The sequence below is a fragment of the Pleurodeles waltl genome, chromosome 3_2 (genome assembly GCF_031143425.1).
Source record: "Pleurodeles waltl isolate 20211129_DDA chromosome 3_2, aPleWal1.hap1.20221129, whole genome shotgun sequence".
Classification (NCBI taxonomy): domain Eukaryota; kingdom Metazoa; phylum Chordata; class Amphibia; order Caudata; family Salamandridae; genus Pleurodeles; species Pleurodeles waltl.
This window is the reverse complement of record NC_090441.1, coordinates 44,632,514-44,657,871: the sequence shown is the minus strand read 5'-3', so window position 1 is coordinate 44,657,871 and position 25,358 is coordinate 44,632,514. Positions and strand designations below refer to the sequence as shown.

Genomic DNA, 25,358 nt, shown 5'->3' with positions numbered 1-25,358 from the left:
TTATTTTAATTTTTTGGTTTCCCTATCAGGCTCACTACACAATTCTGTGCAATTGAACATCAAAAATATCAATAGTCTTTGTTCGACTGGATACTATTTGGGTATGTTGATTTTACTCTAGTAGCTCACATTGTCCTTAGACCACGATTTGAAGTTTGACACGGGGTACAGGGTTCTTTTCTTGAGTTCGTTACATTTCTTGTACACTTTTCCCTTTTGATGAATCTGCTTTTTCACTTTTTTTTTCACGTTTTTTCACGTCTCTTCACGCTGTGTCTCCGGATTCTCTTCCATCTTTTTTTCTCTGGACTCTTTTTCCTTGCCGGTTCCCTTGACCATTTACAATTGCGAAGATGAATATATCACCTACGTACCTCTTTTCCTTCTTTTTTGTAATATTGATGTATCTTTACACTATTTATTTTTCTCATAACAATTTTTGCTCCGTTTGCTATATGTATGTGCTTATAATATTATTTTATGTTAGTATGTTCTGTACTTTGTGTTATTATTATACCATTGTTGTATGTCACTTTCCAGCCCTGAAGAAGCCCTATGGTAAAGGGCGAAACGCGTTGGCTGTCTCTTTTCAATGTACTCCATGTCACGACAAGTTTTCTGCGCCAATAAAGGCCTTCGGAAAGAAATCGACAGAAGTCTTGTACCATCATTATTATAGGAGTTTTTGACTCTCTGTTTACTGCATTCTACTTTGTGCCTTGGAGTGGTGCACCCCCTGTATGTCTTGTATTCTTGATACCATTAATCAAAAGGTTCAGGAAGGAGCTAAAATGGTCTTCCCTACACAATCTGCCTTCCTCTTCAGTGGAATCTCAATCTGGTAGTATCAGGATTGATGAAGACTCGGCTTTAAATGCTCATATTAAAGATTGTCTTTTTAGTGGCGATCACATCAGTAATAGGATGAAGTGAGCTTCAAACACAAATGATACAAGAGCTGTACAATACCAAACATAAAGATAAAGTGATCATGAGAACACACCCTAGGTTTTTGCTGAAGGTGGCATCATCTTTTCACATCAACATCTGCATAACTTTACTAGCCTTTTTCCAAAGGCCTACAAATTCTGCTGAAACAACCTTAAACACCTTGGACGTCAGAAAGGCAATTATGTGCTACATTCAGGTTACTCATAATATCAGGAAAGCCAAACAATTCTTATTACAACCCTCAATGTAGGCCTTAGGTACAGCTGTAACTAAAAATACTATTGTTAGATGGATATTACAGAACATTGAACTATGCTACTCAATAGCCCACAGAATGTTAATGGCCAGGCAAGGAGCATATTCAACCATGAAAAAGGAGCTACATTGACCTTCATGGCCAACATCTCTCTGCAAGATGTCTGCAGGGCAGCCACATGGTTCTCAGAACACACCTTCAAAAAACACCTCTCTGTCTTGACCTATAGTCAACAAAGACATTGCAGTAGGCTAAGCAGTACTAAAGTATCGCTTTGCATCCATTTCCTTTCTAACTCTCCTACCCTAGGGAGGTAATACTGCAAAAGAAGACAGGTTGTGGGTCCCTTTGTTCATGTGGAAAGGGCATATTTTGGGGTCTCATGGAGAGGGGGCACCTATTAGTAGGGAAGATTCAGAAGTACCTAAAGGAGAGGTCCCTGTTTATCAATATTGACTACAGGTTGGGGGCATGGCCAGCAAGATGTCAGAATGGCAGTACTAGACTCCTGCCCCATCCCCGAATAGGTGATCCTTCTGCATCTTGCAGTACCTGGAGACAAGTTGGTGAAGTAGGGCACAAGCGGGATGTGATGGCAGACCCCCCTGCAATGTTCTGGGGCTGCCCTGCCTGCTGTGAGTGAGGAGACCCATGCAGCTGTCTCATCCTAGGTAGACCCTAGCCAGACGTAGTGATCCCGAGATGGGTCCTGGAGCAGTAATCCAAAGGTCTTTCTGGAGGAGTGGATTAAGACAGTGCTCCCAACTGCAAACCTGTCAAAGTTCTTTGTGGTAGAGAGGGCACACAGGTCTTTGATCCTGCCACCACAGCCGGAGGCCCCACCCAGGACTATTATTGCTCAGCTTCTCAACCATAGAGCCCGCGATGAAGTCCTGCAGGGGGTCCGCAGACATGGAGACCCTAAGTTCAAAAACCAGATCATTTGCATTTTCCCAAATTACTCTAGAGCTGTCCAGCTGCAGAGGCAGTCCTTTAGTGTCATCAAGCAAAATCTGAAAGCGATGGGTTTCCCATACATACTGCTATATCCCACCAGGCTGAAGGTAATCCTAGACGGCTGCTCCTACTTCTTCATGTCATTAGATGAGACATGGGATTGGTTGGAGATTTGGGGAAGCGACCAAATCCCAGCGACACACTTGTGAGTGCTCCGAGAAGGTGCACGCCCAGGGAGAGGCTCAGTGTCTACATCCAGGAAGAGAAGCAGATGCAGACGACGAATGCGAGGGTAGTGGTGCGGCCAGATGGTACCCTGAATCTAGAGAGAGAGAGAGCGCATAGAGGGCCAGAGGAGGCCTGGGTGCTGGTTGAGAGGGTCAACTCTGCTGCTTCCGCCTGCACTGACTCGGATTTGCTAGATGACCCTGGCCGATCAATCGGAAATACTACTGTGGCCTAAGGTTGTCCGGTGATGATATTCCTGTGAACTGGAGAGGGTGATTATTAAGCAGTCTGTTGGTGAGGGTGTGTGGCCCTCCTGTGATGGGGAGGGGGAACGTCAGATGGGGTACTGTGTATATTCATGAACATTTATCACCCTGCTGTGGAACTGTTTCTTAGACCCAGGCCACCGAGACTAAGGTCACTGAGCCAAGGTGGAGTACTCCTGGCAAGGACTATGTGTGACAGTGTGTGGCATCATACACTGGACCTGGATGCATGCCATTTGGCTTGACCCACCCTCTCTCTTGGTTCTTTGTTCTCACTTTCTTTCTTGCTCCTAACCTTCCTCCCTATTCCTTTTCCTCTTTATCATGCTTGTGTGTGACTGCGTAGTGCAGCGAGGATCTAAGGGCACACAGGAGTGGAGCGGTGAGCAGACGCTTGCTGAGTTATTCTCCTGCCCTTACTCCTTAGCAATAACTTACGTTTTGTGCCCAATTTTGAATCCAAACACACACTGAAGTTCTCTTTGGGTTGCTAGTTTGAGTGGGTAGGTTCGAAACAATGCTTGGAAAGACACTAGTTGAGTTATGGGGTGTTTACCCGGGTTGGGAGATTGGGAACTGTTATGGGGTTATGGTTATAGTTTGTGCAGTAGCAGTTGAGCAACATTTATATTGCAGGTCGGGCAGGGGTGGATTAGGCGGAGGGGGGGGGTGGAGCCAGGGGATGGAGGGTATGGCTATGGCTGGTGTCACCCTTTGTTATGATTGACTCAGTGTGCATGCTTACATGGAATGTGTGGGGGCTGAATTCCTTTGTCAAACAATATAGGACCCACACCTATCTTACGAGGATGGGAGTACACATTGTGTTTCTCCAGGAGACACACCTCTTGGAGGCCAAAGCTCAAACTCCATTAAAAAAATGGCGATGGCAACTATTTTCCTCTTCTTACTCTTCCTATGCAAGAGTGATATCCAAGTGAGTTGCCCCAAGTACTCTATTCCAGAAGCAAGGGCAGGTAGCTGACGTGGCCAGACTTTATGTACTGTTACACGGCATACTAGACGAACAGGAACTTTGCATGCTTACCGTATATGCTGCTGATATTGATGACGAAGAGTCCTTCGGAGCTCTAGAACTGAAGTTGCTACCCTACGTTAGACTGCCTATCATTTGGGCAGAAGATTTTAATTGTGTTTTCACTTGGCATCTGCACTGGATCGGCTCAAAGCCCTGTATGGTGGCAGAGTTGCGGGAAATTATGACTTGACTCCAACTTGTTTATATATGGAGGGAGTTCCACCCCATGATACAGGAATATTCTTGTTACTCCCTTACTCACGGTGCTCATAGTCGGTTTGGACTGTTTCCTCCTTACAAATGAGGGTGTTCTTAATATCGAGAAGGTAAGCTATCAGGTGCAATTTCTCTCAGTCCACGCCCTGTTGCTATTGGAGTGAGGTGTGAGGAACCATATGCCCCATATCCCCTTGTGGAGACTTCGGGCCGAGGCATTGGGAGACCCGAAATATACTATAGATAGGAAGGAAGCCCTTTAAAGCTTCTTAACTACAAACTGGAACTCCACCCAAACATGAGGTGCAGAGTGGGGGGAGGCTCTCAAGGTGGTTGTCCGAGGACTAAGCCTCAGCATTACCTATGGCATCAGAAGGAATTTGGAGCAGGAGTTGAGGGAAGGGGCTACAGAGACAGGCGCGGGCATGAGACAGATGACGTCTCTCTGACAGAGGCGCATAAGAGATTAGCCGCCATTTGGGACAGACTTGGCTATCATGTCCGGAAGAACCATAGGCAGCGTATTCACAGAGAGGGTGATAGGTCGGGCCACATGTTGGCCTGGCATCTTAAAAGTGAACGCCCACCACCTCTTATTTTTGCCCTTTGTAGGCCTGAAGGTATGTTAGCTATAGGTCAGGTGACGATTAATCAAGTATTATGTGACCACCTGGCTGGGGGTGTATGCAGCCCCTGCACACGTGGAATCCCCCAGAGTTGAGGATTACCTAACTCAGATTGACAATCCCCGGTTGATGGGGGCTCAGGCAGAGGGGCTCGAAGAGGTCACAACACTGTAGGAACTGGTTGAAGCCCTCTAAGACATGGCCAGGGGGAAATGTCCAGGACCCGATGGACTCCTGGTTGAATATTACAGGGCAAATTCCACCTCCTTTTTCCCTGTGATACTTGAAACCTTCCTTGAGGCACATAGTCTGCGAATTCCCGGCTCATATGCAGGAAGCCCTTATAACTATGCTCCCCAAGCCAAGCAAGGACGCCACTGACCTGCAATCTTACAGGCCGCTGTTGATGCTTAATGTTGATATCAAATTACTTGCCAAGGTTCTGCCACTACGGTTCAGCCATGTAATTTTGCATCTAGTTCAAGATGACCAATGTGGCTTTATGCCGGGAGAGGCACGTGTGAACTTGAGATGGCTATCTCATGTGATGCAGGAAGCCCAGGCCTCAAACGTTATAGCTGCATAATAACCTTAGACATGGAGATGGCATTTGACACCTTGTGTTAGACATATCTATGGGAGGTCCTTCGACAGATGAGACTCAGTGAAGCGTTCCTTATATGGGTGCAACTTCTATATAAGGCCCCTAGCGTGAGAGTATGAGTGAGCAATGAAGTATCCAACGCCTTTTGCATCAAAAGGGGTACGCAACAGGGCTGCCTATTGTCGCCGCTGCAGTCCGCCCTTGCTGTGGAGCCACTGGCGATACATCTCAGAGCCCAGATGCGAGATTGGGGCATATAGGTGGGAGACAAGATGAGTTGTGTCCATATATGCTGAGATACATTGATTTATGTGAGGGACCCGGAATACTCAGTGCCCCTTCTCCTGTGGCTGATAGTGGACTTTGGGGCAGTGTCAGGGCTCTGCGTTAATCGTCACAAGACTGTGCTGTACCCCCTGGCAGCCCTGGTTGACTTAGATTAATCTAATCGCCTTAGGTTTGACATGGGAAACTTGGCGGTTTCACTAGCTGGGTCTGCAGATAATCCATGACTGCCACCTCCAACACAAACTGAACATGGGTAGAATATTGGAAGGCCATATGGCATCTGTTCAGTTTTGGATCACACTGCTTTATCGAGATGGGTAGAGCAGCCTTAGGAAAAATGATCTTATTACCCTGCTTGCCTGTATGTGATGCACAACTTGTTCTGTATGTTGCCTACCACGCTGCTTCGACAGATGGATTAGTTTTGGGTGAACCTGGTGTGGGCGGATAAGAGGGGCCTGGTCAGTCTGAAGATCCTGAAATTGGATCTCAGCTGGGGTGAACTTGATCTCCAGTCGTATTATGTAGCAGGTCTGCTGCAATGTGCCGCACTATGATGCGTTAATGGACCCAACTGGGAGGAGGGATTGCCCACCGGCTCCACTGCAATTCCTGAACTTTCCAGGCTGCTCATGAACGGCAGTGGGCTTCCTGTGGTGACTCAGTTTGTCACTCAGGTAGCCAAAGCGTGGGTAAGAGTTGTCATAAAGTTTCTAAAGTGGGCACCTTATGCCTGGCTACTCCTGATTTGGTGGCTTCGCCCGTTCTTGCATAATTGATAAATGTGGACATCATTCCTGGAGGAACCGGAGCAGTCCCAAGTACTTCAGGCGATTCTAGATCCCTGCTCCTTCAAGGGTTTTATCTCCTGGCTAAATGCAGCCTTAAAGCATGGCAGGCGGGCGAATATTGCACTGAAACTTGCCTTCTAGGATGGGGGGGTGAAACAGAGCCCTTGCACAGGTGCGAGGTGTAGCCAGCAATGCCCACTTGAAGTTGGTACAATTTCACTTTCTCCATAGTGCGCATTTGACGCCATAGCATTTGGATAGGGCTTATCCGACACGTTAGGTAAGTTGCGCTAGTTGTGGTGCAATCCCCGCAGATGTCTGTAAATGTTGGGCAGATTGCGCCCAGTTAAAAACTTTTTGGGGTGAGGTGCTGCGGAAGGTGCACAGAGTGACAACGGTGAATGTAGAACTTGCAGCCAGACACTGCCTGCTGGGACTGTTGTATCTTCCCGAGAAGGAATAGCCACACACGGGGGCAGCCCGACCTCTCCGACTCTGTCCAAACGGAGGGCTGACTTCCTGGGATGGGCGGCAGCGGAGGGGTGCCGGCTCCGGAGAGTTCGCACTGATGGCAACGCAGAGAGAGACCGTGAGTATTGGGGTGACATGCTGGACGAGTTGGGAGATCACGACACATCCGTGGGAGACGAGCCCGGATCTGCCACACCTGAGGGGGACGAATTATCCCCGGCTGCGATAGCTGCACTGGGTTTGAGGTCGAAGAGCGGGGGCTTCCCAGCACCCACACACTCCTGCTGTCTCTACTGCTTAGGGGGTCCATTTAAAAATCCTAATTGGGCCAGCCGGTTGCACTATTCTCTCATGTAGCGCCTGTCAGCGTGTGGATGCCTGGTGTTGATCTAGTCCTTTTGTTCCTTATGCTTACCTGGGAAACCCCTATTTCCAGCCGACCACACAGATGATGCTACATTTCTTGCTATTGTAATACTGCACACCTTTGTTTTGTATTGCTTAGAAAACGGAATAAATAAATTGTTCCAGGAAAAAAAAAATTGCTACAGGTTAAACTACAACACACTGCAGACACAGTTCTAACTTTGATAACATAACAGATAAAGTTACCCTTATCCTTGTTGGCACTAGGCGAGTAGCAATAGAATAATGCAGAGAGATGAATGAGGGTTGACTGGCTGTGCATAGAGAGACAACATCATCTTTGCTATGAGGAATAGAAAAGGGAAGGAAGAGTTTATCCTCCGTACTTTAATGGAATATATAAGCAACTGCTTTGTAGACGAATATGATTGTCTTTATTTTAGAGAAAGTTAGGGCTGTATAGTTTTTTTTTTAATGAATCCAATGCTCCCAATCCCTGACTGTACAGTTTCTATAATGTCGGAAGTAGTGTATTGCAATGATTATCTACCTTAATATATACGTCATGTTCTGCTGTCATGTTGAGGCAAGTGCAGCTAGTAGGCAAGCGATACGATAGTCCTCTTTTTGCGATCTGCACTGGTAACTGAGTGGGGTTGTGGGTCTTAGCTCCACTGCCTCAAGTTGAGCAGTGTTAAACCACGGCTGGAGGGGGCAGTTGAGGGATCCTGCGTGTTCCAAGGGCCCCTCTGTTGAGGTTATCCCAGCAGTCAGAAGTCCTGCTGTTCTAATTATGTACACAAAGCATAGATTTCTCTCTCCCTAGTTCACCTCACATTTTCCTCCCTTTGCACCTCACTTTTCTTTACCTCACATCTTTCTTTATCATCTGTTTCACCTCCGATTATCACTCTAATTCTTCTGTCTTCCTTTTGTCTGTTTTTGTTAATTTCACTCCCTCTCGCTGCCTATATTTACATCCGTCTGTCTCTCCACCTATCACTTCCTCACCTCTTCCTCATCCCTTCTAACTCTCCTCGTTATCTAAGTTAACTCTCTTCCTCTTTCATGTCTTTCTTACCCGATTTCACCCCTCTATCTCTTTTTCTCTGTCTACATCTCTGTAACTTCACCTTCATCTACTCTCTCCTTTCCTGTTCTTCCTCAGCCTTCCCTTATTTACCTTTCTCTCTGCTGCTCTAACATGTTGTACCTTCTCCTTCTCTACTTTGCTATCCCTAAATCTCTGCCCTCCTGTCTCTCACTTCTCCATCTACTCCACTCTCCGATTACCTTTCACCTTAATCCCCCACCTCTTTCTCTGCCTCATATGTTTCATGAGTATCACCTCGCCTCTTCTACGTCACTGCACTATTTCACCCTTCTACCTACCCCCGCCTACCGCACCTCTCAATATACATCTCTGTCCCAACTACCTGTACCTCTCGCACAACATCATGCTCTTTACCTCTTCACATGCCTGCCTCTACGTCTCTCTTGCTCTAGCACAGGGGTTCCCAACCTTTTGACTTCTGTGGATCCCCTCTTTATCATTACTGGAATCCGGGGACCTCCACGGAGTCATTACTGGTAGCCAGGGACCCAGACCTAAACAGTGTCAATGATTTGAACTGCCAAACGATGCACCAAAAAATACAGAAACGAGCATTCCATCAAACCCATACGCAAATGATAACACATTTTTTTTGAATTTGCAAACAAATAAAAAATATAATTTTAATAGGAAGGTTGGAGCTTTTGTAAATTCAATTGAAGCCACACACCATCCACACTATATTGTTTGATGCACCTGCACTGCCCCCACGAAACAATCTGAGGATACTAATTTAATTTTTAGCCTCCAGTTTCAAATTCCTTGACGTTTACAATATGTTTTAAAACGTTCAGTTGTACATTTAGCCACTTTAGCTACATGCACTTTTTTAATCTGTTCATATTAATTTTCTAAGTAGTCACAGACCCCCTTAGGAGGCTTTGCGGCCCCTCAGGAGTCCCCGGACCACAGGTTGGAAACCACTGCTCTTACCTCTCTCCACCTCAACCTCTCTACCACAGCCCTCTCTTTCTCTGCACCCCAGTATGTTCCCACCTGACCACCTTGTTTCTCTCCTCCATCTACTTAATCTGTCTCTCTGAACCTCATCTCTTTACCTCGCCTCTCGCTCTCTCTCCATCTCTGTGCTTCACATTGCCCTACCTCTCACTGATCACCCTTGTTACTCTCTCCCTTAGCTGTCTACCTCCTCTCTCTACCCCACCTCACACTACCTAGCCTGTCAGTTTACCTCACCTGCTCACTATCTCACCTCTCTGCCTCCCCCTGTCTAGTTCTATTCCCTCCACATTACCTTTCTCGTCGCCTTACTCCTTTCTTAGTACCCTTTTTTCTCCTCCTGCACCCTTTTTCCTAATATTAGCTCCTCTCTCTCCAATCTCTCACAATACCTACGTCTCTTTTCTATTAACCCTCTACCTCCGTTCCCTCTAACTCTGTTTGTAGGTCTCCCTACTTCACCTCTGCCTCTCTGCCCGCTCTCTTAAGAGCCCTATCTTTACTTCTGTATCAGTCACCCTTTTCTCTGCCTCACCTGCCTTACTACTCTCTTTAATTGACGTGTTTCTGTTTTACTCTTATCATTTTGTCCCCTCTACCTCACCAGTTGCTCCCTAACTTGCTTATTTCCATGTTTCACTTCTACCTCACCTCTCTACCTGTCTAGGTCTACTTAACTCGCAACTCTTCCCTCTTGCTTTTCCTTATGCCTCCCACCCCTCACTCTCTAGCTTTCTCTACTTCTCGGTCACTCTAAATACAACCTTGCCTACCTCTCTTTCTCTACCTGCCTCTTCATTTTTCTATTTCTCTGTATTTTTCCTACTGACGACCTAATTTTCTCCTCATTAGTTTATATATACCCGCAGAATATCTCATTCTACCTCAGATCTAAATCTCACTTCCCCGTCTCTGCCTCACTGCCCTCGTAATCTCTGCCCTCCTTATATCATCATATTATTATGCTATATTATCACACATCACAAATTGAATGGTGAAAAAACATAGAGCAATGCTTTGGTTTCTACGTGTGCGGCGAGATTGCTAGTTGCTAGAAGGATTTTTTTAAATGAATGTACAGGAATTTAACTGACATTTCAAGCGCTGTGTACATATGTTCTCTTTTAATATTATGAGCGAGGACATGTAGCGTCCACCAGGACTTCCTTACAATGTTCTTCCTACAGAAGGTCGAACAGACTGGTTAGGCGCTAAATTAAAAGAATGTTGCACGACAAATGTAGATCCGAGCCCAAAAAGCTGGCCCTATATATACTAGGTCTTCTTCAAGGTTTCTCTGAAGACTGTAGTTTGGTGAAGACCTACTTTTGGCTATTTTTGCATGTCAGTAGAAAAGTTTTACTGAAATTCAACAATGTGTCGCATAGGGGGGCTGGGATTCGATTAAGAGGGGTATGGTACTCAAAGTTGTCCGGACATGAGGCCCCAGAATGTCTTTGCCCGGGCTCCAAGAAGACCAAAGATGGCGCTGGCACCGAGCCTGCCCCATTCACGTGTTCTCGCTCTGTGCGGTGGGCGCAGCGCCACACCTCGGCTTGAGGCGCTTGTTTGCCAACCTTGCCCAGTGCGCGTTCCCCCAGGCGTTTCTCGGCATGTCCGAGAGAGAGCACGTGAACATCACACTCGTCATCTCCTGTTGTGCTCGTTACTCGAAATATTGGCCTGGGGTTGTCGGAGCAGAGAGATTTCCCTATTTCTTCATAGCCTAACACTGTTGATTCTGCTCGCGCTCATGAGGAAGTGTCGTTCTTCACGGATCTTGGTGACCGACATGACTGTGCAGTGCGCGCGACAGAGGAAGGGGAAGTGTTTTTGTCAGAGACAAGAGTACAGTGTTGGTAGCTTCATACGAGTGTTAATAACTCATTCCCGGGGGTGAGTAGCTCCATTATTTGAACATCGCTACAAACCGGTTTTGTTGCGAGAAACTGACTGTAAACCGGTGGTTGAATGGATGAATGGTGGGTGTTTTCATACACCACCACTAACACTCCGGTGTTCGGCAGTGTGAAAGCGATCTTTGGTGGCTCGCCTTTGAGCGGGAGTGATTAGATTGTTTTTCTTCAGGCCCCGAATGAGACGTGCTGCAGCGTCCTGATCCTGAAACATAATGGGCGCTAATTAGCATATGTAATTGACAATAACGTCATGTAATGCCTTATATTTCTCACATAAAATGGGAAATATCTGTATGACAAAAACAAGTTAACATAATCACTCGGAAATGGGAAAAGAATGTGTTTTGGTTTGTTTTACGTTTTATAAATCACATGTATATTTACCACGTATTGTGTAATTGGCCTCAGAAATGGGTGCGAGGGGCACTATTTTTAAACCGATATTTGTAACTTGCTACTGCATCTTTAAAAATGCATTCAGAGAGGGCTGTGTATATGTTTTCTGAACAATCCGACTTTTTTATGCATCCTTGTTTTGTACTGGCGTTTTTTTTATCCAGCTTCAAAGCAGAAAAGTGCTGCACATCTGCAGTTCATTAAGTGACGGAAGGGTTAATATAGGTGCATACCGCATGCCCCCTCAGTCTCTGCATCACAGAGGAGCCCCTAATCCACTCGCGGCCACTCTTCTTTCTAAAAGGCCCGTTACTCAGCCAAAGGCTAAAAATAATCTCTAAGATGTAGGACCCTGGTTCCCAATGTGTACCCCTTTGGGTCTGTAAATGTCAAGGAATTTGAAATTGGAGGCGGCTAAACAGTAAATTAGTATCCTCAGGTTGATTTGTGAGAGCAATGCAGGTGCATCGAACAGAATATACTATGGGCCTTGTGTGGCTTCAATTGAATTTAGAAAAACCCCAACCTTCCTATTTAAATTACATTTTAAATATTTTTATTTATATTTGTTTGTAAATTAAATAAAACGTGTTATAATTTGTGTATGTGTTTTATGCACGTTTGTTTCTGTATTTTTTGTGCATTGTTTTGCGGTTCAAATCATCAACATTGTTTAGGCCTGGGGTCCCCTAGCTTCCAGTAATGATTCAGTGGGGTCCCCGGGTCCAGTAATGATAGGTGGGGGTCCACAGAAGTCAAAAGTTTCGGAACCACTGATAAAGGAGATTCAGGGAGCAGTCATCACATTCTGCAGGAAGGGCCCAACAGTTTTACACACCACTGGGTTAATGATTGAAATTCATTGTTAGATAAGAGGTTCAAAGACGCTCCCCCGCTGGACTGTTCTCAGAGGATGCATAAAGAGGATGTTGCATATGAAAATGGAGTTAAAACCAAATTGTTTGCAAATGTAGGCAGCAGTAGTGTTGTAAAACAAAGGTAACTCCTGTAAGCCTCCTTCTGCCAGCATGTAAGAGGAACTGAGTTCCCTCTCTAACAAGCATTGGCAAAGCCAATAGGTCTGGCATTGTTCACTGGCCTTCTGGTAATTCTTGTTTTGCTTTGTCATGGATTTTTGAAAAGCTTTATTGTTTAGGAATTTGCCTGGCCCTCGTGAGTCTGAAAAAAAGAAAACATTTGCTACAGGCAAAAAAAGTGTTTGTGGCCCAAAACACACATTTACCATAGTGATTCCTGGCTCTGACGGAAACTACTTAAAAAGTCAATAAGTCTGGCACTGACTCCAGCCTTCTTGCCTGAAAGAATGAAAAAAAGAAAGAAAGAAGGAAAGCGAAAGAAAGAAAAAAGCTAGGACAGAAAGATAAAGAATTGAAAGAAAAAGGAAAAAAGGAAAGAGAAGAGAAAGAAAAGAGAAGGTGAGGAAAGGGATGAAAGAGAAGGAATGAACGCAATTAAGAAAGAAGAGAGAAAAGTATAAAGAAGATATCTTAATACAGAACTGTTTCAAATGGACACGATCTGATATGCTGTGAAATAGCAGTCAGAAAAGCAAATCATTTAGCACAAAAAGCAGGAGAAGCATTTTTGTTTCCTGCATACCATAGGGAGGCCTCTCATAAACTGAAACATGTTAATCTGGACTGGGTTTCGATAGTTTTACTGTAAACACACCTACTCTTCCAAAAAAAGAAGGCACCCTCAGGCTAATATTAGATCTCAGGACCCTCAATCTTTACATCCTGTCAGAACATTTTCACATGGTAACTTTACAGGATGTCATCCCACTTCTACAAAAACAAGATTTTATGACAGCATTGGACCTCAAGGATGCGTATTTTGAAATACCCATCCATCCTGCACACAGAAAATATCTCAGGTTTTCATTCAAGGAAAAGACTACCAACTTCGCATTTGTCAGAGCGTGCCAGTTTCACTTTCTCTCTTCATGTGTTTCTCTCTTTGATGGAGCATGGACCAAGTACTGATTAATTAAATGTCTTTTTGTAGCGTTCTTACCCTGTTCTACTCTGATTCAGGTACTTTTTTTTTTTGTTGTTGTTGCAATTGTCCTTTCATTTTTGCTTCCTCTTCGTTGTTGATTGCCCTCATCGATGTTTATTCCACATATGCACCCCAGCCTCCACTACTGTGCTGCCTCCTACTCAGTGCAAGCATGGTACATGCCTTTTCTACCCCCTTCATGTGTGCTGAAAGCAGTACTAGCCCGCTGTCCTTGGCGTAGACTTGAATGGGTGGGGTCCACAAACTGGAGAGGGCATGCAGAGTACCGGAAGGTCACTAGAGTATGCGCTGGAGGTTGGGGAAGAAGGGGGTGCATCATTCTGAGCAGTTAATGGACTTGTTGCATACCTTTCAGCCTCTGTTAACATGAGAAGGGGTGTGAGGCGAGCTTGTTCAAGCATAGACTACACATCCCAGAATGCACTTACGCCTGCATGTAAAGCCCAGGACTGGATAGATACATGATGTGCTTCTGACCTGGGTCTGTAGGGTAGCATTACAGCGTCTCTTCTGAAGCCTGAATCTTTGGTTATGGGGGTGGGTCACCTCATATTGCTGAACTGCAGATTTTTTTCCCTTTTGACATTTAGTCTTCTATGGCATACTGTCAGATGTAGTATGATTGAAAGACGTCGAAGGAAAACACATCCATGCTTCAAAACGGACTGTTAATTAGTTGCAAGGTAAACAATTGTTGGTCATGGAAAAATATTTGAACTAAATTGTCCCTGAGGGCCACCCTTTATGTTTAAAATTCCGATTAGGTATTTTCTCTACCAAACGTGGCAAAATTTGCAGTCAGTCAACCTATGAGTGAACTGTGCGACTGTGAGTTTGGGGAGTCAGGAGAAATTGTTACCCTTTCTATGGTTTTGCACTAAAACTAAGCTGATACGCTGTAAATGTCTTGTTCCACTATGCAAGCGGGTCTCAATAACAACTTGACATAAAGCACTTTGCCTCAGAACGGACTCCCCAGTGATCAGTGATACACATGTCCGTGGCAAGCTGTATCTGATCTGCCTGGATTGCAATGAAAAGGCATATGTTTGCTTCCTCTCCAGGTCTTAAAGAGTAATTTCATAATTTAAAACCAGCTTCCCCATAAAAACATAACAATAGCTGCACTAAGCCTTTCCCCATATGTTCTGTCAGCTCAGCATACAACAGCAAGCCTTAGCAAAGCCAATAGGTCTGCGAGATCTGTTGGCTTTGCCGGTGTGTTTTTTTTTTTTTTAAAGCCATGCTGTACAGCACCGCTGCTGCTGACCAGCATGGTTGGAAGTACATTTTAAACAAGCAATTGCAATGCCATGGATCTTGCATTTGCTCGAGTTAGAGCTATTGACGTTGTAAATTACTAACTGGACTTTACTTGCCACACAAACTGAACATAAAAAGTAAAACATTTCACATAAGTGAGCCAACTCAAAACGCCGCCGTGAGCATGAAGGAAACTCACAAAAGAAAAAAGAAGTTCGCTCACAGTCAGTTATCAGCAAACGTGCAAGTATCCATGTAACAGGGTCGATGGCCAAGGTGGTAACAAAACCGCCCTAAGGAGGGACAAACGTAAAGCAGTTACCAACGAAAAGAAAGGATTTTTGAAGGACAAGCCCATGAACGAGTGATAGTAATGGGTGTGCGGTGGGCGTGATTAAAAGCCCAGATACATACCAACATGTCGGAAAAGCAGCGCTTGGGACCTGCTATGCTCAACCTAAAAAAGAATAGTTCTATGATACAGTCAACGCTGAATTGGGTGGATAGCGCTAGTTTGCCGATTGCTCTGCAAAGTCCCCCTTTTTTCATTTAAGCACAGGCATGTCAGAGTAGCTGAGCAACAGCATTCCAAAACAATGCAAGCATGTAAACAGCTAACATCCCTGGAAGCTTGTGCGTTTTAAAGCAACTGCCTCGTACTGCATGCAGGCCCTGCTTCACTTTCCAATCTTATTTTTCCCAGTTTCATTTGTCTCTTGTTTAATTTCCATTATTTTTCACACCACTCTTTCCGATCTGTAATACATTTGTGTGTTTGCATACGTTAGTACATAAACCCAGACCTACTGGCTTTGACAGTGCTTGTTATAGTTCCTGAATCGATTACCTGACCCATATCTCCATTGCAAGGCCAGCGACTCAAGTACTGACGTCTTCCTGTGGCAAGCATTTGCTTAACGGGATATTTATTTTTATTGTGAAGTCGCGTGTGGCCCATTCGAGTTTGTGAGACCAGAAATTTTCTGAGATATTTTCAAACAAACCTTTTAAGTGGCAATTGGCATTGATTTTGGTAGTTCACATGCCTCACTTGCTGTCAGCAGGAATCATTGCAAACCTCTGGTGCTTGTAGCCTTGGCTGAGGTGCACAGAGACCCCTCACTGCCACTTACCGAGGGAAAATAGAGAGAGCATTGGTGTTGAAGCCATTTTCCGTGAAAGTCAAGCTGTTGTGTTTATCGACACGGGCAAGGAAACCAAATGCAATGGCAAGAAATGTACTAGTCGTAAGGCTTATCGCTCAGGCAGGATAGAGCAACCTTGGCGGGCTGGGCCACAGCCTGTACCTCTAGCATGAATTTTGCAGTTATGCCTCCTTGCTCCCAGACTATGGCTAAGAGACGTTTAGAGCTACAATCAACAGTGTGCAGATTGTTTTACCTCAGTCTTTAACAGCATTCTAACACTGCCCTAGTACTCATCTTCTAGGAGTGCTGCTCGTGTTATGGGAGGGCCTCTGTAAAAACAAAAAATAAAACCCGTTAGGTAGGGTCAGCACTTTAAATGGGATAAACAAAGTTAGGGAGGGACTCTAAAAGCTGCGCGGCCTAAGTAATGATATGCGTTGCTTAAAACGTAAACTACATTTCTGTGATTTCCATAATGTGCCTCTCAACATCTATTTAAACACCTAAAACCATCCAGGACTGTTGGCTTTATCAGTACTTGCCCCAGTGCGCTTTGTAGAGAAGCCAAGAATTGGATGATCATGTATTCTGAACATCTTTCTGACCCACTGACAGGCCCCGTGAGAAACTTGCACTGCCTTCATCTCCAGAGCGCTCATTCGTGGTCCTGCTAAACACCTCAATGCGACTCAGTTCAAAGAATACACTGTGCAAGAGAAATATGCTACTCGAAAAAAGAGAAAGACAGCATTGTATAAATAGCTAACACTGAGTGCAAGACTGACTAAAACGTGAATTATAAACAGGAACTAAATCACTGACATAAATTACCCAAAGTTATGTTTTTTGGATTAAATTGTTAAGAAATCGTCAGTCTTTTTACCAGTAAAGTTAAGGAAATCAATATAATGCCCGATAGGGACGTATTTTAATGTCTGTTTTAAATTACTACTAAGTCTGAGATCCGGAGAACAGGCCCCCTCAAGGCCCTGGACAGGGATACTGTAGTCACCCTTATAACAAACTTACAAATATAAAACAAGCATTTGCAATGCAACGGGTCTCGCATTTCTCCGAGTTAGAGCTATTAGCATTTGTAAACTCCCAACCAGACTTTTCTTCACTCATTAAATGGAAAAAAAGAGAGCGCGATCGCGCTGCTACAGTTCACTCGTAGTGAAACCTATCGGCAAAAGTGCAATTATCTACATAACCGGCAAAAGTGCAATTAACTGTGTAACAGGGTCAATGTCTTGCAAAGCGCTGGACTTCTGCCAAGCGAGATCCCGCTGTGAAAAAAGAGAAAAACTAGTCCACAAACCGGACAGAAAACAGTGAGCCTCGTATGTTTTCAGTACTTGGTTGATGCGCTAGAGGAGGGCTAACCACCGGAAAAGGCATGACGTATGCATGCCTTTCACTAATGAAAGCAAGCAGATTTTAAAAGGCAAGCCCACGAACCAATGAAAGACACTGACCTGACATGGACGGGGCTCCGAGCCCTTTTCTAACTACTACAGCGTCTCGCAAGCGATACGCATGCATCTAAATCCCAACACAGGTTTATTTCTAGATTGAGGAACACCCCGATCCACCTTGTCAGTAATGCTGGCTGCTCTTTCCTGAGGGATGAGAAAAGTTACAGGAAAAGGCAGCAAGTTGTTGTTAGAATGGTGCTCAAGTAGTTGGGTGTGTTGGGAGCTCCCTTCCAATAAGAACAACACACAAAACTGTCCTCATCAGTTGTTTACTCTGCAGTCTTCCAGGACGGTGACTGGCTGTTATTACGGAACCTGAAGGACACATGTCCCTGAACACAAAGCATACCTCCCCACCACTACTTGTCAAATATACTGTTCATCTGCTTGAAGGGAACCCATCCAGCCTTCTCTCCATTCTGCTCCAAGATGGCTTTGGGGGTGACTTTTCTGTAGCTGTAGAAATTCTCTTACCTGAATGACTGCCAGGTTTTTGTCAAGAGATCTGCAAATGTCCAATCGTTACAATCCTTATGACTCACCTTAGATATTGCACATTATTTGATCCCTTCAAAGAAGTTCCAGTTTATCCAGTCCATTGCAGACTCTGACTTGCAAAGACTTGCTCTCCCTATGCAGTGTGTCAGTTTTAATACTCAATGGGGACCTGTTTCTTCGCAAAAATGTAATGCCAGCATGGTGGCTCCAGAGGCCTTTAGGAATAGGAGTCACATTCATTAGTGTGCTCCCTCCTTCCAAGCGCCATAAGCGTTCTTTGCAACTCCATCTGGCAGAGCACTGCAATTTCTGCACTGCGAGTTCAAGCCTCCACCATTTCACCCGTCTGTCTTACCAGCTCTGAGATGGGGTGCCATTGCTCCCATCCTTCTCGTGGAATGACACTTTTGCTAGTACACCCACAGATCACACTCACGAATGATAAATCAGAGTTTTGGTATGGAACTCGCTGTGGGAGTTTCTGTGCCTTGTGTGACAAATGTAGTTCATCCCTCTACATAAACCTTCTGAAGTTCAGAGTGGTCTTCCTGTTGATGTTTGATTCAAAGTGGTAACAGTACACAACAACATCACTGCAGCCCTCTCTAGCGCAAGTTTTGGGGAACACACTTTGCTATACAAAGCTGTTACAAACATCAGTGGAAGTGCAGGATTGTGTCATCACCAAGAGCATGCATGCGTCACTCTTTGCAGAAGTTTATAAGAGCTGCAGGCATATCTGCTCCCCCTATATGTGTGAATTCCATCCAGAATTCTCAACATCATATCATCTAAGAGTCATGGAGCATCCAGTCAACAGTGCCTTTATCAAAAACCTGAATTTAACATACACACAGTTGTTGCTTCTTATGGGTTTCCAACCCGGGAGTAGCCTGATGTTCAATTGGAGAGGAAGTTTTAATAGTCCCTTTTTCTGATCTCGTTTTGAGAGACCTGCAGAAAAACGAGGAGAGCTGGAAATGCTATACCATTCTAGGAGCACTGTTGGACTTCGAAAATCTGCATCCTCGGAGGAAGTATATCCGCCTCTTCTGAAGGATGAACTTCCTGTCTGTAGAGGCGGAGTGAATACGTTTCCCCTCCTATAATCCCCCAAATTCAACACCTATGTCTAAGGTACGATCCTTCACCTGCGTTGGCATCTCAGTAAACTTTAGTGTCCTGCCAGCAGCTAGGAAGACCTTCACCACAGCTCAGTACAAGAGAAACTGATTCATGTTCTGTTATTGGGGCCTTAAAGGTTGGCAACCTGCTCAGTTGATGATGAAATACCTTTTTCCCTGGCAGTCTAGCAGAAAAGTCCGATTCTAACATTACTTCAGTTGGTGCCTTAGTGAATATTTTACACTGCCAGCAAGGTCATCAGACGTTATTTAACAGACCTACTACACTTATACCCTCCTCCTCAACTACATGTGCTACTTAAAGGATCCTCTGAAGGTTTAATAATCAGGGGTGCGGAATTTATTAAAATATCTACTTGTCCAGGGGACAGGTTGCTTCTCAAATCTACTTGTCCTGTAAAAAGATCTACTTGTCCCTTTGGTGCCATGTAGTGTGGCGACAAATTATGGCAGCAATTAATAGCCTCTCTGATTATGCCAGGGCTACTACCATAGTAGGGCTTGAATACTTGGAGTTTCAATCCCTACTGTAGCAATTTCCTTATTTTGCCACCTTTCTGCAGATCTGCGTACTGGGGCTGGAGGAAGCAGTAAGCAATAGTTCCAGGGCTGGAATGCCTTTGAGTCTGCAAACCTACTAACCTGCATGTTTTAAGGATTTTTACCAGCTTCTCTCTAATATTTTCCCATAATAAGAAAGGTTGGACATTTACTCCTGACCATGGCAGAATTAGAACTTCTTCCAGGGTTGGGAAGAAAGTGGCTGGAGGGAAAATGAACTTGCAAATGCTCAATAGATTTTCACATGTGCAAATCTACACATCGTATTTACCCACGCTAAAATACAGTTCACAAATATTTTATAGGGGTACGACATATACCATGGGTGCACTTTTGTGACTTTCTTTAAGAATTTGGGGCCACAAGTAGGTAGGTTCAGATTTGTGACCTGCAAATTGTGAGTCGCAAATCCGAATGTAGGATGGTGTCCTTGACACCATCTGCGATTTGCAAGGGCTTCTCAAATGCCCACATCATGAATAATCATGAGGTGGGTCGCAATTTGCGACCCCCTCACGAATGGTGGCCTGCTGGAGACAGCAGACCACCATGTCTGTGACTGCTTTTCAATAAAGCAGTTTTTTTTGTTTTTTTTTTGTAATGCAGCCCGTTTTCCTTAAAGGAAAACGAGATGCATAACAAAAACGAAAAATGAAACGTTTTCGTTTAATTTTTTCAGAGCAGGCAGTGGTCCGCAGGACCACTGCTTGCTCTGAAAAAATGTTTACAGTGACATTCACAATAGGAAAGGGGTCCCATGGGGATCCCTTCCCTTTTGCGAAAGTGTTAGCACCCATTTGAAATGGGTGCAAACTGCGATTGGTTTGCGCCCGCGTTCTCGGTCACAAAACAATGCTACATTGCACTGCGAGTTGCAATTAGGAAGGGAACACCCCTTACTAATTGCGAGTCGCAAACCCGTTTTGTGATTCGGTAACCAGGTTACTGAATCGCAAAACTGGGTTTGTGCATCGCAATGTGCTTTTTGCACGTCGCAAACAGCGAAAGTCGCTGTTTGCAACATGCAAAAAGCTACCTACATGTGGGTCTTGGTCCCAAATTAGGTCTGGTGTTAACAAAGACATTTTGTTTTTATTAAACTTCTATTTCTCTCTCTTTCGGCTGGCTTTACTGTGAGTGATCGCATTCTCCTCTTCCACAAGGAGCATATTGCCACACAAAGTAGTTTTGTTCAGTGTCAGGAACTACAGTGGCAATCAGTGACGTAATGAAACTGGAGGGTGCCCCTTTGCAAAGAACATGGAGGAGCCCCCTCTCCAGACTCACTCAGGGCAGGTGCTGTGCTGACGGGGCCCCCTGGAGGGCGGCTGCAGGGCCTTTGTTATGCTGCTGGTGGCAACGTGTGCTTTAAGAGTTCAAAAACGTTTTGGGGGGGTTTTGCCAATGTTTGTTACAATGTTGAGGTTCCTGGTAGCTCCCACAACAATAAAGTGTTACAAAAGCCATGTCAAAACAAGACACGCATTGATGAAACTAAAAGACTTATAAAAATGTCAGATCAGTTGGCTTTGTCAGTGTTTGTTTATTTTCATGCTTCCCATAATCGTGTTGAAAATGGTTACATTGATTTTCCATTAGAAATATTTTTGGGAAATACTAGCATGCATCAACACATTTTACTAAATGACACTTCATTTGCATATAATCAGAGAGCATTCTGGGAGCATTATACTTAGCCTCTTAGCCTAAACTTTTCAAACATGTGTGTACACGTTTTTTTTTTTTTTTTGTACTGGAACGTCAGTAGTGAAGTGTGACCTTAAAACATTTATTTACAGCACGCACCCTAATAATGAAGGCTTTCAAATAATGAACCATAAATACAAGTTCGAACAGCATTATCTTTTGGAAACACATTACCTCAACTGCAGAGAGTTCAACTCTCTGTAAACAGGCAGCCAAAGGGTTTGTGCTGCAGGGGGTTGGGCCTACTTGTCCCAAGGACAAAGTAAACATAAAAACTTGTTGCCCTTGACCCCAAACAAGATGTCCCGGGCGTCGGGCGATAGGAATTCCACATCCCTGAATAATGGGTTGATGGAATTAATAGCGTATGTGCACACCCAGGTGAAGAAGTGATTTCAGATTGTGCAGCTTTGCAAAGGATTGTCTGGGACTACCAAACGGTACAACCAGAAGCATTAGCAGGCAGAGCCAATGTAAAAAGAGTACATCAGTAACTTGGTAAGTAATTTTTTGCTTTATGTTCCCAGCACATGCTGCAATTTTGCCTGTGGCCCCCTTTGATTTTTCCACTAATGTGTTCCTTGATAAACAAGGATGTAAGTAAAAACACTGATGTATTCAGATTACTGATACACTGAAATGTACATAAGATATGCAATTGTGAATTTTAAAGCAGTTGCCTATACACTTTTAGGGATACAATCTGAAGTCCCAGTGCTACTTTCCATTTTTTAAATTATGTTCAGTCTGGTTTACCTTGTAAAGACGTTAATTTACACTTCTTGTTTTAAGCTTTAATTTTTATTTGTTTTTCACATTGTTTCCTTTCTGCATGTTATTGTCACGTCCCCCAGGCGTGACAGCTCTGGTGATGTCAGCCGCTGGACTCCCTGCCCGCGTTGCCCGTGCATCGTCACCTGCAAGCTCCCCCAACATGCCTATCTCTTCTAAAAAGCAAAGCCAATTTAAGAAATTGAGGAAAATGTTCAAGAAAGGTAGTTTCTTTTACACCTCTGGCATCTGCTACGCTTCTAACTTCTTTAGCTTTCATGCATGCGCTCTTGCTCTTCCTTCATTCTGGGTTGCTGTTGCCCCTGTGGCAAGCCCAGATGTTCTGTTTTATTATCTCTTCCTGATGAGCATGGTGACTTTGGTCACTTGTGCTCTGCTGCCTTTTTGTAGCTTCATATCTTATAGACTTCTAGCCACGGATTCTTTACCTTAGAATAATTCTCCAGGTGTCAGAATGGATTCAGATGTTTTTTTGAGCAGTACCCTTCCACACCAGTAGGCGACTTTGTTTGGCTCTACGTTGTCGTCGTCGTCTGTGCCGGAACTGATGTGCGTGGTCCCTATATAGGCTCCAGACACATTGACACCAGTCCTTTCCTTTTCACAGCAGACAGAGTTGATTCGGTCAGATCTGCCCTCAGTCATTTTTTGACAGGCCTTTTCTGACTTTTTGTGGACTATTTTTGAGAGTTCTTCTCTCCTGGTGAGCGGATATCACCTAAGAAACCATCTGGCTTCAAACTGTGTGGTTCCTGTCACTGATAGAGGTCTGTGACAGACCCCCACTTGGTATAATTTTGGTGCTTGGAGTATGAACACAACTCCAAAACCTATGAGGACTGCTGCGCCATGCACACCAAGACGCTGAGGGAGCAATCCCTCAAGCTCCTCACCTCCCAACACCGGATGACCCCGCAATGCTCAAGATTCCTATTGCGTGGAAGGATCCAGGGTTGTTTGCGGAGCCACAACCGGAGATTGTTGTTAGAGAAGCTGGGTAACTCCCACAAGGATAAAAAAAAAATCAGTGAAGTTGAAGAGGTCACGCCGCCTGTCGAAGTCATCCGATGAGGTGCAGGAGCATCGCCAATCCAGACCTCACACTTGGGCGAACCCTGAATCAGGACCACTCCCCGTCGCTGATTTTCCTAGTGCCAGAGCGACCCCCTTCTCTTAAAGAATTTTACGAGGCCATGCACCTCATATTCTGGTGGCCTGGCCCCTCTGGAGGACATTTTGGGCCCCGTGGGCCCTGGGAGGGCTCTCATTGGCTCGCCGCTGGCAGGTTCATCCTCCATGCTAGTCTGGCCCCATTGATCCCTTCTTGGATCTAGAGCCGATTCACTTGCGAGACCAATACCTTCCTTGGTTCCCACTCCAGTGCCCCTGACACCCTGAAGTGGCGCCATCCCCATGTTATTCCTGACTGACACGGAGCTGGATAGGCACCGTCTGGGACCATGCTCTCCGGGTCGGAGCCACTGCCTTTTCTTTTTGACAGACCTGGAGAGGGAGATGAATGTGAGGGGTCTGAGGACCCTTATTGGTACCAGCATCCCTTAGGTGAGTATAAGGACACCTGGCATGAGAAACTGGCAAAGGCCAGTGGGTTAGACACCTCAACTGACTCTGGCTTGTCTCTCCTCCTACCATGGCTGTGGAGGAGAGAGCCTCTTTTCCTGTAGCAGTGCTTAGGGTGACTTAGGTCTTGAACCTTCAGCTGCTCACAAAGGCAGTCAAGACAAACATCTTGATGGCTATGCTTTAGCTGGGAGTCGCCTCCTCTGAATCCTTTAACTGACGTCCTTAACTGGTCCAAACCCTACACAGAGGCTCCTGTCCATAATACGATCTCCCACCATCACCCCACAACTGGTTATTCCAGTTTTCTTACGCAGCACCACACTACGGCAAGTTTGGTGGGATAAGCCTCCACCTCAAGGATCAACCACAGCACTTTCCCTACCTCCATCTGATAGTGATCCAAAAGGCTGGATACCATTGGTAAGAGAATGTTCTCTTCCACCAGCTTTGCACTGCGGTTGGTGAACACCACTTGCCTTTTGGGCTGTTATTCCCATGCAGCCTGGGATACAGTTGCACAAGTGCTGCCTGTGGTCTTGGAGAGGCCAGAGCCATACTCTCCCAAGCTATTGCTGATAAGTTCGGCATGTGATGTGGACTCTACAAGATAGACTCACTGGGTAGAGGGATTTCATTGCCAGTGGCCCTTCACCACAACACCTGGTGGAGAACAACTGTTTTTTCAAGGGATGTCCAAACCTCCCTTCTGGACATGCTCTTTGATGGCTCTCATCTTTTTGGGGAGAAGGTGGACTCTGCCTGGAACGCTTTAAGGAGAGAAGAGCTCCAGCCTGGTCCTTCAGTTTGTCTATGGCCCCTCGTCACCCCCAGTCCACCTTCGATCTCTTTTGTGGCCACCGAAGGGTTCTCGAACTGCATCCATTCCCTCCCAGCCACCACGACCAACAGGCTCCCCAGCCTCTTTGTGGCTGAGAACATGAGTTCCATAGACCACATGGGACAGGTAGCCAGAGGTCGGATCTGTCCACCACGCCCTGGCAGCTACACCCTCCAAACCCCTATAGGTTAACCCTCGAAGATCATCTGCACCACTGGCGGTTTGTAACATCGGACCGTTCGATTTTGCAATCGTCCAAAGGGGCTACTCCCTCCACCTTTTGACTACTCCTACTCCGATGTCACCCAATCAGGCCCAGCTGACGGAGGACCACCTCTCCTTGCTCTGTGTGGAAGTACTGGCTCTCTTGATCAAGGAAGCCATAGAGAGGGTGCCGGCATCCGGAGTAGGTGGTGGTTGCTATTCTCACTACTTTCTGGTGCCCAAGAAGGACAGAGACAATTGTCCTATCCTAGACCTGCACCTTCTCAATCTTTTCATGTAAAAGGAGAATTTCCAGATACTCACGTTCACCTATGTTCTGTCTTTCAGGGACCTGTTGGACTGGAAAGAAGCATTAGACTTGCAGGGCCCATATTTCCAAATACTTGCTGCTCACGTCTGGACAAGAGCACTTTCAGGTTGCCATGCTCCACTTCAGCCTGGCCAGCACCCCTTGGGTGTTCACAGCAGTAATGGCGGTGGTTGCAGCTCATCTGCTGATGTCGGGAGTTCCAGTCTTCCCTACCTCGACGAGTGGCTGTTAAAGGCAGACTCGCCCTAGGCAGCTGTCTCCCACCTCCAGACTACGGCAGACCTCCTACAATCACTGCGGTTCACTATAAACATGGCA

The 25,358-nt window shown here is 45.3% G+C and overlaps 1 protein-coding gene across 5 annotated transcripts in view; it reads left to right on the top strand.

The window, feature by feature from the left end:
- The window catches only part of DTX2 (deltex E3 ubiquitin ligase 2), a 357,713-nt gene that overhangs the window by 209,631 nt on the left and 122,724 nt on the right, over positions 1-25,358 (top strand). For 3 of the 5 annotated variants that reach the window (XM_069226711.1, XM_069226712.1, XM_069226714.1), the window contains exon 5: positions 22,146-22,286. The exons of the other annotated variants lie outside the window; for them this stretch is intronic. In XM_069226711.1, coding sequence (XP_069082812.1) covers positions 22,146-22,286 — 141 coding nt within the window. The remainder of the gene's footprint in view (positions 1-22,145; positions 22,287-25,358) is intronic. 5 annotated transcript variants of the gene reach the window in all.